At 33.8% G+C, this 12,546-nt stretch overlaps 1 protein-coding gene across 1 annotated transcript; it reads right to left on the reverse strand.

Moving 5' to 3' along the window:
- Positions 1-1,836: 1,836 nt before the first annotated feature.
- Positions 1,837-8,686, reverse strand: LOC145642117 (homeobox-leucine zipper protein ATHB-8-like). Its single transcript, XM_081693208.1, has 18 exons — positions 8,459-8,686; positions 6,803-7,056; positions 6,537-6,696; positions 5,850-5,953; positions 5,669-5,759; positions 5,250-5,459; positions 5,074-5,157; positions 4,832-4,987; positions 4,667-4,741; positions 4,457-4,563; positions 4,181-4,373; positions 3,651-3,836; positions 3,478-3,558; positions 3,249-3,383; positions 2,810-3,132; positions 2,603-2,708; positions 2,349-2,498; positions 1,837-2,210 (listed from the first exon to the last, which is right to left on the reverse strand). Exons 2-18 carry the CDS (start codon positions 7,018-7,020, stop codon positions 2,064-2,066), a joined length of 2,526 nt encoding a protein of 841 aa, XP_081549334.1. The 5' UTR covers positions 7,021-7,056; positions 8,459-8,686; the 3' UTR covers positions 1,837-2,063.
- Positions 8,687-12,546: the final 3,860 nt, after the last annotated feature.

Here is a 12,546-nt window from a genome sequence, read left to right on the forward strand (position 1 = left end):
TGGCGGAGCCCACACAAGCATAATTCAATCAAACAACCAATTCTGATAAACATTATATTGAGCATAAATCCAACAATCCATACATCTAATTGTATTACACATATAATTTACCTTTCATTTAGACATGCATTATGAATTGTTCCTCCTCATAAGGAAAAAGCAAAAGCTTTTAGTACTATTAATTTAGCCAAAATAAAGGTACAGTGGTCCAATTATATAATCACGGGCTACAATTACAGTTACTGAAAAAAAAAATAGTGAGCATTTTTAAAGTGCTAGTATAAGACATTAGCAATCAGATTCTCTTATCAAACTGACATAACATGCTCTTTGTACTACCTTCCTTATAAATCATTTAATTTACGTACAATAAGTGTTTCACCTGGATGGCCCAGTAAGTACTTCAGCAATCATCCAAACCCGATCCCAGCCAACTATAGGTATCAACGTGACAATTAATTCCGGACAAAGAGAGTATATCATAGGTGGCCAAATGGTTATGTAATGTATAAAACACTAGATCAATCAAATAAACCAAAGCCCGAGGTAGAGGCAGAGCTAGAGTATAGCCACCTTTAGGAAGGTTTGGTTTGATACGAGAAGCTAAGAAGGCGTATCAAGTCAAACAGGCTGAAAACTTATAGGCATGCATCTGATTCATTTGTACATCTAGTCCTAACAGTATGCAACTTAACAAAATTGATTCAGCAAAAGAAGTTCGAACTAATATCACTCTTTGCTTTCCTCTAAATTTAGCTCTTGCAGTACTTACTCATCAACTCGCTGCACACGAAAAAGTACTCAATTGATGCTCAGACATCTCAGTATTTTCCTCCAAGCCCAGCAGCAAGCATGCCAATACTTAAATAAAGCACAATTTCTTTATCATATTGCTACTTTTACACATAGGATTGACATCTATCTTAACCTGCAGATCAGTGAGATCACATTTTCAGCGCGCAGCCTGCCTTCATGTAGTGTAAGCCACATATGGTCGACCTACATACATCCTTGTAGCACAGAAGTAATAAGACAGCAGGTATATATACAAAGGAGCTTCTAAATTGAATTGTTAGGAACACAATTTAAACACCAATATATATATGAACAAATTCCATTTACTCATTTAGCATTAAATATTTCTTACTAAAACTCATAATTTCTGTTAGAAAGACTCAAAAACACTTCACCTTCCATTGTTCTAGTCACAAACATGTTGGTATCTAAAGGTAAAAAGCTGGATATTAACGCGCATGAACTCATAGTTGAGTCCTAAGAGTATAAGCATGGCAAGCTGTAGGAACTAACCCAATTACCCAACTGACAGTAACTGTGGAATACTAACTCCAGAAAGGCTGTGCTATCATCCGAAATCCCATATGATTTCGAGAGTTAACTCTCCATTACTAAATATGTACTACAGGGGAAACTAGATGAGGCTGTGAAGCTGCTATATATTCCCAATCTCTGAGGATGCTCGGGTTTGTTGTAGTGCAGTAGTGCAGTTTGAATCGCCTTACCTTTGGGTTCACCCCCTATGCATGTGCATAGACAATGTCACAAATAGCCAAAATTCCATATACAAAAGGAAGCAACTTAATTATTCAGAAACTTTGATTTGCAAGTTTTGTGCAACTGAAAATTTTACAATGTTGAAGTAGTAATTCACGGTATCCAGTAACTCCTCTTAGAATCGAGAGCACAATCAAGAAGATAATGCAAAAATAAAAACTGCATGACCTGCTAAGTAATTGAATGTGGTAAATTATGCAGGAAAAGTACGAGAGAAGAAAGAAAAAGACATACGCTGAATGAAATAATTGTAGACATAAGATGTATTTAACATAAACATGATATATCATAAATTAGGTGGTCAAAGTGTGGAAGTATCACAAAAATAGAAAAGATCTACATGATTTAGGGCACAGCTCAAAATCAGCCATTCCAAAGGCAGAGAACCCTCTTCATTGCTTCCCTAAGACATTCCTAAGTAAATAAAAAGAAGAAAAATTCTAACTTTTCTAAACTGTTGATTTATCCCTGAAACTACATGACCATGATTTTCATACAAAAGACCAGTTGATAAACATAAAGCACATGCACTGTGCATCCTCGGCATCATTGAACACCTTCCAAGCAACTGCTCGTTCATATGAAATCGGTCTTCCCATGCTTGACATGCAGATACCTCCTTGTAGACAAATGAAACCCTGAAAATAGCACAAGAAAACAAATGATTAGTACATATTTAAGGATCAAGCTGAAAGTTAAAAACATGAACAAAGATTAAGCGAGACAGGGGAGAGGGGGTTAAAATGAGATTATACGAAGTATCTCTATACACTGACCTGCTGCATTATTTGAGGCAGCTCTGTGAAGAGGGTTTTCCGGCCCTGCTCATCGAAAATCTTTTCCAATGTAATATCTTGCAGTGCAACTAAGGTAGTCTCTAGCATGTCAAGTCCTGCTTGATTTGCAAATGTGAAAACTGGCAACGCCTGTATAAGTTTCAAAGGAGATAACAAGTTAACAAAGGTCGTATAATGTTTGAAGGGCTGATTCCACAATGAACGTAAATGTTTGTTGATATGAAAAATGATACCTTCAAAGAGCAGCACAAAATGGCATCAGAATGGCTCCAAAGAGATTTAAGAATGGACTCTCCTCCCTCGTTACCTGGTTTAAGCAACTCAACACCTAGATAGAATCTGTCAAAGTAGATGAACTATTATCAGTAACATGTTGAAGATTAGCATATCACAAGCTATGTTACTCAGATTCGGATAGTTTGGTAAAAGATGAAAAAAACCTGTAGCTTTGACAAATCCAACGAGCTAGCGTCTGTGCTTCAGGAGTTCCAGGAGATAAAGGTGAACCATTAAGAGAGCCAAAACGAGAAGGGGAGAGCGCAGATGCTACCCTCTGAACAGAGGATATTATACTCCTAACATATTGTCGTGCCATAGTTGCAACACTCTCCTGAAGATGAATCTCGAAAGCAAACTGAAACGCTATAGTCATCACAGATTTCCCACTACCAGACCCGCTATTATCAGCAAGTGATTTATTTCCTGCTGCGCCAACCTCAAGGGCGGATGTAAGGTCAAGAGTGCATTTCGGACTTGAAACATCCTGTCATATTACCACCAATTTAAGTTAAGGTCTTGAGGGTATAGTATATAACAAGGTAGCAAAAACAAAACAAAATTCGTTGCAAATGAGTAGTTTAAGTTCAAGAAAATAATCACCTTGGAAGAGTCAATTGGAATGATTCGGAAACCAGATGGAAGGAGAGGAGCATCATCAGAGAAAGATGCATCTATGGGAGCGAATACGAGTTCTGCACATGCCCCAACAGCATTTTCATCTACTCCACTGCATAACTGTGAAATCAAAAAATTCAGAAATTAAGATGGCTCTTAACCATAATCCATATTCATCAATTGTAATTAAAAACAGGATCAAAAGTATGCTTACTTGGAGCATAAATATGTCTCCTGGCATAAACATGTCTTCACGATAATGACCTAGATTTTCAAGCCGAACAACCTCCATGAACTGTTGCAAACAAACAAATTATACTGTCAATATCAGCTATAAAACATCAATGAAATTAATCAAAAGAAAAATGATGAAAGATAATTTCTTGCCTCTTCATTTTCAATTGTGTGTGCAAGAGGAAGAATGACTTGACCCCCAACACATCCTGTACGAGCAACTGGTATGGTACAAGGAGCAGCTTTGACAGCAGCTGCTGCATAAGCATCAATGCCACTATCAGCCCATTCAGATCGATGTTCTCGCAAGAATCTAAGGAGTACTGCAGGAGGCACATTCTGCAATACAGTAATAAAAAGAAAATGAGTTTAAAGTAATGGGGCGAGATTGATCATTTATGCCTAAAACAGAATCAAGAAACACAAAAATATGCATTTCAATTTAGATGACTAAAGCTAACATTGAATCCATGACCATTTTATTAGACAAGTAGAGTTCTGGGTCAATATTATCAAACCAAGACAGCTAGTTATTATGATATTGAATTTTATTGATATTTTACAACTTCACAAAATCAAAATCATGTACTTGAGCTTGTAATCAAGTGAATAGGTTGTCATTCTTTTATTAGTTTTCTATGTATATTGCTATTACTAGTGTTAAACAATATCTGATCACCTACCTGTAAGAGCATGGAGGCTCTAGCGCATAGCACTGCAGTGCCCACAGATGGAAATCCGTTACTGTAGAATTGATTTTCACCCATCATTTTGCTAGGAGATGAATTAACTAGAAGAGTTACATCATCTATTCCGTCACTGTCCATCATAGACCATCCTTCATCCATAAATCCGTTGACAGCTTCATTAAAACCCCTGTGAAACATCATAGAAATAAACTTATAAGCAAACAACCAAAAGCATATAGTAATACAGTCTTAAGATAGTCAAGAACTTACTTGCTCAGCCTCTGGCTGAGAGCACGTAAGGCTGCTGGACGTCTTCCAAAGCCAGTAACGTTTGGTTGAGAAATCTCTTGAGAGATCTGCCTCAACTGCCTTAAAGCCTGAAAGGTTGTCACACGAAAGGATTAGATGACACCACACAGAAATTCATGGGATTCTAACTAGACATTTTAAGCTGCGGATGAGCTGAGCTATGAAACTTACTGCCATGGTTGTTCTTTGAGCAAGCAAAGTAGATGACTCGTACAGTGGTCGTAGTACTTCAGGTACCCTCCATGGCTATTTCATCCATAAATCAAGAAGTAAGATAAACGCTATATCTAATAAGTTTGACACAGAATCCGCAAACACTAGATAGAATTTGCATACCTCTAGGTCCATATGATCAACAACGTGAATGATAGACCCACCCCCTTCACAGGGCCTAATTAGATAACCACTAGGCATAATTTCCGCTCTCACGAAGTGCTGTACTGATGGCATACTAGGACCATTCTGAGTGTTGTTTAGTGATCTCTCGCAGATCTAAAGCACAAACAAATCATTAGAGATGAATTCAAAAGATATAAGGAAATGTTGATGCTTTTCTATTATGTTTGAGAAAGTCTTACCACAACACTGCCATCTTCTAGGAGAGATGTGTAGCGCATCAACCAGAAATCGCGTGCTGGAGCCAACGTAGTAAGTGCATAGAGCTTCAGGGATAAAATGAAACATTAGTTTTTTGGTCATCTTTACAAATATAGCCCACAATGAAATGCCTGAAATAATAGGATTGTTGGGTTACCTGCATATATAGCAGTTCAATTGTTCCCCCATTTCCTGTAGACATCACATTCATCACATCAACAGCTCGGCAATCACGGTACCATGAAAGCCGATCTTTGAGGATTTCAGCAACTCTTGTTGGTTCTAAACTCACAAGACCGCATGCACGAGCCGCAACTCCAGTGCATCCATGAGAAATAGCAATGATTCCAATGGAATCCGGACCAGGCTGTTTAAGAAATCAAAAAGGAACAACAATCAATTCCTTAACAAAACTGATTTATTGGATCTGATTTCAGATCACTTATATGTCTACTAGTTTATGTCTAGCAAAATCAAAGAGAAAATTGACATAATCTAGACAAACATTACTTCTTATTTGTTGATTTTCTCTACACTGAACAACTAAATCGCATAAGGAATTATAGAAGTGTTTACCTTCATTCCAGGCATTTGGATCCACTCAACGGCGGTTCCAGTAGCCTTTGAAAGAAACTCTGTTAAAGTCTCCTCTGCAATAGACACAAGTCTGAAACCAAAAATAAGAGATAGTAGTCAATACGAAAGTAATGAACTCATACTTGACCAAAAGATGGAACAAATTAGCAATTCTAGTTACCCTGCAGGGCTAGCATCCTTTGGAGGACGCTGTGAGGTTGCTTGTTGTTGGCCACTTGTCACCACTGACTCGCAACTGGTATCTGTGGTGGCTAGTGTTGCCGCCTGTACAAGAATCGTGGCAAAGCTTAATACTTCATATATAGGCGGATTTGTAAAACCAAAAGACTGCCACTAATCACAAGGCATAATCTGTACTAGTAATATCATAATATTCCTATCATGAAAGATAACAAGCAAACAGCTTAGATGAACGAAAGCTCTCATTAAAGTCGTGTTTTTCATTTCTGATACAGGGAAATACAGGGGAGACATTTTCTTTGAAAGGCCAGTAAGTTCCCCTCAAAAATCTTCAGATTCCAAATAATGACCTTTTCAAACTAATCTAACTTTCAATACCCTTTTTATTAATATCTTATGCAATAATCAAAGAAATTAATTCACTCTACAAAGCAAATCGTATGATATAGTGCCCTAGGATGTGTGTTACCATGAATACTAATGTATCAAAATTGTGCTACTACACTCCCTTGCTTTGATGTTTCTGTTTTCCATTTTCGTGCAACTTAGTATAAAACCTCACCAAGAGTTGTGCAAAAAAATGATTACTACAAGTACAAGCCATACAATTTCAAGAAAGGATAATGACAAGACGAACAAATTGAGTCTTCAAGAAAAAAGTTCTTACATTCTGGGTATGTTGGCGAAAATAACTATTCTCATAAACCAACTGTCCCACTTGCTTTTGCAACCTATCATTTTCCTCCATTAACAGCTTGTTCATTGCTGTCAACTTTCTATTCACCGCCTGTAATCTAGACGACTCTTTCCTCTGCTTCTCCCTACATCTGGAATTCCAAGCAGCAACATATATTAGTTAAAGATGTAATATACTAGTAAGAAGTTCCAAAATTAAAAAGGCAAACTATTAAAGCAAATGAACAATCTATATACCTTCGATTCTGAAACCAAACTTTAATCTGTTTGGGCTCGATGTTGGAGAGAATAGGGCATTCCCTAATAAGCTGTTGGCGACGAAGGGAGCTAGGTTTGGGGCACTCATGATAGAGCCTCTCAAGGGCTTCCACCTGCTCAGGAGTATACCGGACATATTTTCCAGCATCTGCCGCCATTTTGTTTGCATCCCGACAAGCTGAGCTCACAGCCATCATCGCTTTAGATTTTTACTTACTTCAATCTTGAAAACCCTACAGATAAAGAAACATATCCAATTATAAAACAGTAACTTAAATGCTTCAATAGTTACCAACATAAAACAAAAGACCTCAGATAAATTACAGGAGAAAAAACCTTAAGAGTTAAGACTATATCTGTAAAAAAGGTAAATCAGATTATAATAAGTTCACAACAGACATCCCTTAAGATTTATATATTTATCACATTATAAATACCCTAATATAAAATATATGTTGCAATCAAAAGAATAGTCACCTATAATGCTTCAAGCTCTAGCAATATACTTACAATATACACAAGTGAAGTCTTAGAAATAGGACTAGAAAATTTCAACTATTATGTCAGAATATAAGAATCAGAATCAAACACCCAAAGTATTCAATGCTGAACACCAGTCAAACAGCAAAACCTAGGAAAGTAAAAGATAAAAGAACATCTAAATTCTTAATATTGATTCCATTTTTGAACAACCCAGAAAAAGGATTAAGTTTTAAGACTATATGAAGCATCTAGAAGTTTTCCCTTATACTTTTCCTTTTTCCAACTAGCATATTCAAAAATCTTCCAAGAAATTACTCACAAAGCTTGAGCTATACACCTTCTTAAATTCCTAAAATCTTAGAGAACAAATAAATCCATATACTAGCTTCTTGGGCCTTTATCATAAACTTTTACAAACTAGAGTTGATATCAATTTATCAAAAAAAAAAATACACAAACACCAAAAAAAATATGAAAAATATGGAATCAAACAAAGTACAAACTACCTTCATTTATTAATAGAACATAAAGATGTTCAGAAATAAATCTAAAAACACAGAGAAGCACAATAAGCTAGATTTTACTCTTATTCACTTCATTATGGACCATGCTATAGGTAAAGACTGAAACTTTTTGCATCAAAGAAACAGAAACAGGTGAATTAAGCTTTTTCCCACACCACTTAACAGCATATTACGAAAATTTAAGCAAAACCCATAAATTGTTTGTGATAAAGCTCCAAACTTTAACCCCTAACCTAAGTCATTTCTACAAACCCAGATCAAATTTCATGGTTTTTACCTCAAACAAAGTTAAAACAAGTAAACTAAGCTCATTCCACTTCAAATAAGAACAAATTGTGAAATCATAAACAGACCCCCATCATCAATTATCCATCAAAAAAGATCCAAACTTTTCCACAAACAGAGGTTAGTGTCAATTGACTTAATACTAGAAACCCATACTAAATGTCATGATTATTACCTCATAAACTGAAACTAGAAACAAACAGATTAAGAAATTTCCCACATAAGTTAAGAACATTAAGGCTAAACCCATCAATTATTTCTAATAAAGAACCAAACTTTTACCCTAAAAATATATAATTTCAACAGTCAGAAGAATTTTGATGGTTTTTTGTTTTATTTTTACCTCAAAGGACTTCAATGCCTTGAACATTGCTGTGCAACAACAAAGTGGGGGGTAAAAAGAGGAGATTTTAGAAGATATGCAGAAAATGAAATGAGTAGTGAGTAGGGTGAAGTAATGGGGTTGGTTGTTTTATATGGAAATTTCTTTCAATTTTCTGTCATTTTGAGCAAAAAATAGTGAAATGTAAAACCCCTCAAATACCGGACAAAATGGCAACTTTCTCTCTCCTCATTTTTTTAATTTTATTTTTAATTTTTAAAATTTTTAATTTTTGTTGGGTGTGGTGGGGTTGTATGTTTGCTTTTTCTGAATTTGGTCTTGGCACTTCCGACAGTTTGGACTGGAGTGCCCTGTTATTTTGCGAAATTTGAGGTTTTTTCTTTTAAAGATTTGGTATTTTAAGCTCACTCTCTTTTGTAGCGCGTAGATTATACTTGAACTTGTAGTTTACTACTCCTAACTAAGGATGATGTCATTAGTACTTAAGTTGATATCATAATTTTTGGTTTGTTGTTTTTATTGATTCATAGACCACATGGAATATGTCATAATTCGATATGCAATTAATCAATTAAACTAGTATGTTTAATGTGAAAATTAGAGCTAGACAAGTTATTTGGAGATGGTATGATTTACGTAGTTGTTAAAGTAAGTGTTTGTTCATATTTATTGAAATGAGTTGAACTGAACTTATTTGATTGAAGCTGAACTGAATTGATTAGAGCTGAATTGAACTGAACTAAAATGAATATTTTATGAGAGAAGGAAATTAGGAGTTGAACTGAACTGATTGAAGCTGAACTTAACTGAAATTAAGTAAATGTGACACAGGCCCTAAGAGTTTGTTCATGATTTACTGAGCCGAACTAAATTGTTTATGAGAGAAGAAAATTAAGAACTGAACTGAACTGAAATTAAGCTGAAGAGAACATGTCTAAAGTTGTACGGAGAAATATGTTGAGACATTCAATATACTCCGTATCTTCGAAGAGATTACTACTCCATATACGATTCAATTTGAATTATAAATAAGATTGATACATGGCGTTTTTTAAATATTTAATATCCAACCTAAGCTTGTATGCATAAGAATTTATTACAATTGAATGCAATATCAAATCATAATGTTTTGCACAATTGGAAAATTATGTCGATGCACCAACAAATATACTTCTATTTTTCGATTAATGCATCATTTAAAATTTTTTACACTATTTATATAGCTAGTGGTACTAACTTATTTAGTGAGCATATTGATGGATACTCTGTAGCTTAGTAAATCGATAATGGCACTCATGCAAGGGTTAAACTTAAGCTAGCTTGTAAAAACAACTTCAATCTAAGGTGGGACAAAACTAATAACTACGTAGATAAGAACTAACAAGGTCACATACGTACATCTTTACTTAATTTACAATGCTAGTTCTTCACTTATCCATACATACATATCTTAATCTAATGACTAGTCCTAGTTCATGTTCATCCAAATAAAGTCAATAAAAACCAAAATTCTCTTCAACTAATAAAATCTGCCGACTACTAGTCTACTATGATATTTGATCAGCCCTTGTATTGAATACTTAAATAACATACCCTTCCATGCATAAGTTTAGACATTAATTAATACAAAAAAGAAAAGAAAAAAAAAAAAACTTAAAAGATCAAATATATGAGCAAATTTAATTTTCCTTACATATAATTTACAAAAGATAATTAAATTTACTACATATAAGAGAATGTAAATAGTTAAGGTACATACTAGCTCTATTATATATTACATGTGTAACTTCTAAATTTCGTATGTCTCAGAAATAATAACTAAAAATTGTGCATAATATCTGACAGATGTAGTACATATATAGTGAACAACTTAGCACTGAGCAAACTAAACTCAAAATGTATACCCGTGATTTTAGATAGATATGTACATATTTTTTTAAAAAAAATATTAGTTATAGTACATAACCGAAAGAAAGAAAAAAAAACCTAGCCTTCTCTCTCTTTTTTTTTCTCCTAAACTCCAGCCTCCATTGTTAATTTTGAAGGGCTTTCATCGAAATTCACTAGTAGAAAGCCCCAATCTTCATTTCTTTTACATTTTTTTTTGTTTTTTAGATAATAATGTCTCCTTTGACATAAAGGGTTTATTTCCTTCGAAAGATAAGGATTTTCTGATCTCCTTCGAAAGACAAGGTTTTTAGAACCCCTTCGAAAGACAAGGTTTTATTTGCGCTTAATAGGGACTCTAGTTGTGTAGGGCTACGATTGATTATGGCTCATATTCGGGTAACAAAATCAGTACAAGAATTTTCTTTCCCACAAAATTATGAAGGAGCGCGACGAATTCACTCGAAAAGTCGTATGAGACAACGAATCGAGAATGTGCCAAAGTGTTATATCTATGTATTCAAATTATTTGTCTTCCTCAATTAATTCTTGTTTGATTTTGTTGAATCTGATTTCATTGTCGTTAATTGTCAATTGTAGATGTCGTATGACTTTATTTAATAAATTTTAACGTTATTTAAGACTTCTTTAAAAAAAATAGTTGATTTAATTTATACAATTACGAACTTGTAAAAAGTAGTCATATTAAAGATAAATTATACTCGTAGTACATATATATAGTTCACGTCATACTCAAATCAGTAAGTATTCTATGTGGTTAGTCAGGACAATCAAACGACGTGACCAAATTTGTTAATAGTGCATAACTTTGAATCATATTAATTATTCATATGATTATTGAATTGATTAATAACCCCATTTATTCATATAATGACCTTATTTCAAATCCATGTGAATAACTTTAAATCATTATGTGAGTAACATTAGTTCATTTTTTAAAAAAAATTAACAAAAAAAAAAGAAAAAAACCTTATTTGTTCATTCAAAAGAGTTCTAACTTATACACTTTTGTTTATTACTCGTAAAATAACAACTCCATAGCAATTAGTTCAAAAAAGAAATAACAACTCCGATCCATGTGTTTATGAAATTAACCTCAATTTTCCATCATCAGAGTTACCCTCATCAATCAAGGTAATCTCGGCCCATTTAAACCCATTATTCATTAATGTCTTATAAGTAAATGGATTACCCTTCTAGCTTATGTCTCAAAATTAGTATCATCAAATGATATATTAGTAACAACCTAATTAATTTTATTTTATTTTAGGAAGTATGTCATACTATTCATAATCAAGAACCTACCCCATATTTAATCAATAAGATCATCCTTTTGTATTAATCAAATAATATCATAAAACTTAGCAATAATTCGTAGAAGTTACGAGTATATCTTTTTGCCAACATGCATGCATGTCAATTCCTATCTCGTAGTACTTTTTAATCGTCCAAAATAAGCAATGAAGTTATGTCTCACCAATCCTAGGGCAAACACTTGTCATTCAATTGCGGTAAGACGTGATTTTGAACCTTGCCTTGTTGCCCAATTGCCATGCCTATTTTTGCTTTGTATTCCTCAATTTGTAAGCCAAGTAATTGTACTCATGAACTGAAAAGAAGAGCTTCATATGCAACTTAACATTGCTTATGTCACTCTTTATATTACCTCCCCATTATTAAGTGTTTTTTTACCTTGTGATTTAATTTGAACTTTGGTAATTTACCTAATGTTCTCTCTCAAAGGTTTGTAGAATTGTAGTACACTTTTTGTCTTTAAATTTAAGAGAAAATTAATACGAAGAATTTGTACATTGTACACTTTATTCATCAATAGATATTATTGTCATATCATATATGACGTGCGTGAAAAGTTTTAGTTTAAAAATTTGTTTTAATTTTTAAACAGGTTTTATCAATTTTCGACTTTCTCTAACTAGATAGATTATGAAGCTAAAGTACATTATCTATTCAAATCACTCAATTTTGTCATAGTCTCAACATGTTAATATCAAGGATTTATGTCTATATTTATCAATCCTCTATATAATATGTATGCATGGATGGAGTATAATTTGGATTATTAATCTAACCTCTATTAAAAATTAAACTAATATTGAAGATTTAATTCTTGGTTGACAAGATTGGATATTTAAGAGTATTTTCTTGTACTACTTTAAGAC

Source organism: Chenopodium album, chromosome 8 (genome assembly GCF_948465745.1).
Source record: "Chenopodium album chromosome 8, dcCheAlbu1.1, whole genome shotgun sequence".
Taxonomy (NCBI): domain Eukaryota; kingdom Viridiplantae; phylum Streptophyta; class Magnoliopsida; order Caryophyllales; family Amaranthaceae; genus Chenopodium; species Chenopodium album.

Bases quoted from the DNA above. Each gene is read 5' to 3' on its own strand.
- LOC145642117 (XM_081693208.1), bottom strand. From the start codon at position 7,020: ATGATGGCTGTGAGCTCAGCTTGTCGGGATGCAAACAAAATGGCGGCA. The intron at 3,837-4,180 runs GTAGGTGATCAG...ACTGTATTGCAG, and splicing joins GAGCCTCCATGCTCTTACAG to AATGTGCCTCCTGCAGTACT. The intron at 3,133-3,248 runs GTGATTATTTTC...GTAATATGACAG, and splicing joins TTCCAATTGACTCTTCCAAG to GATGTTTCAAGTCCGAAATG.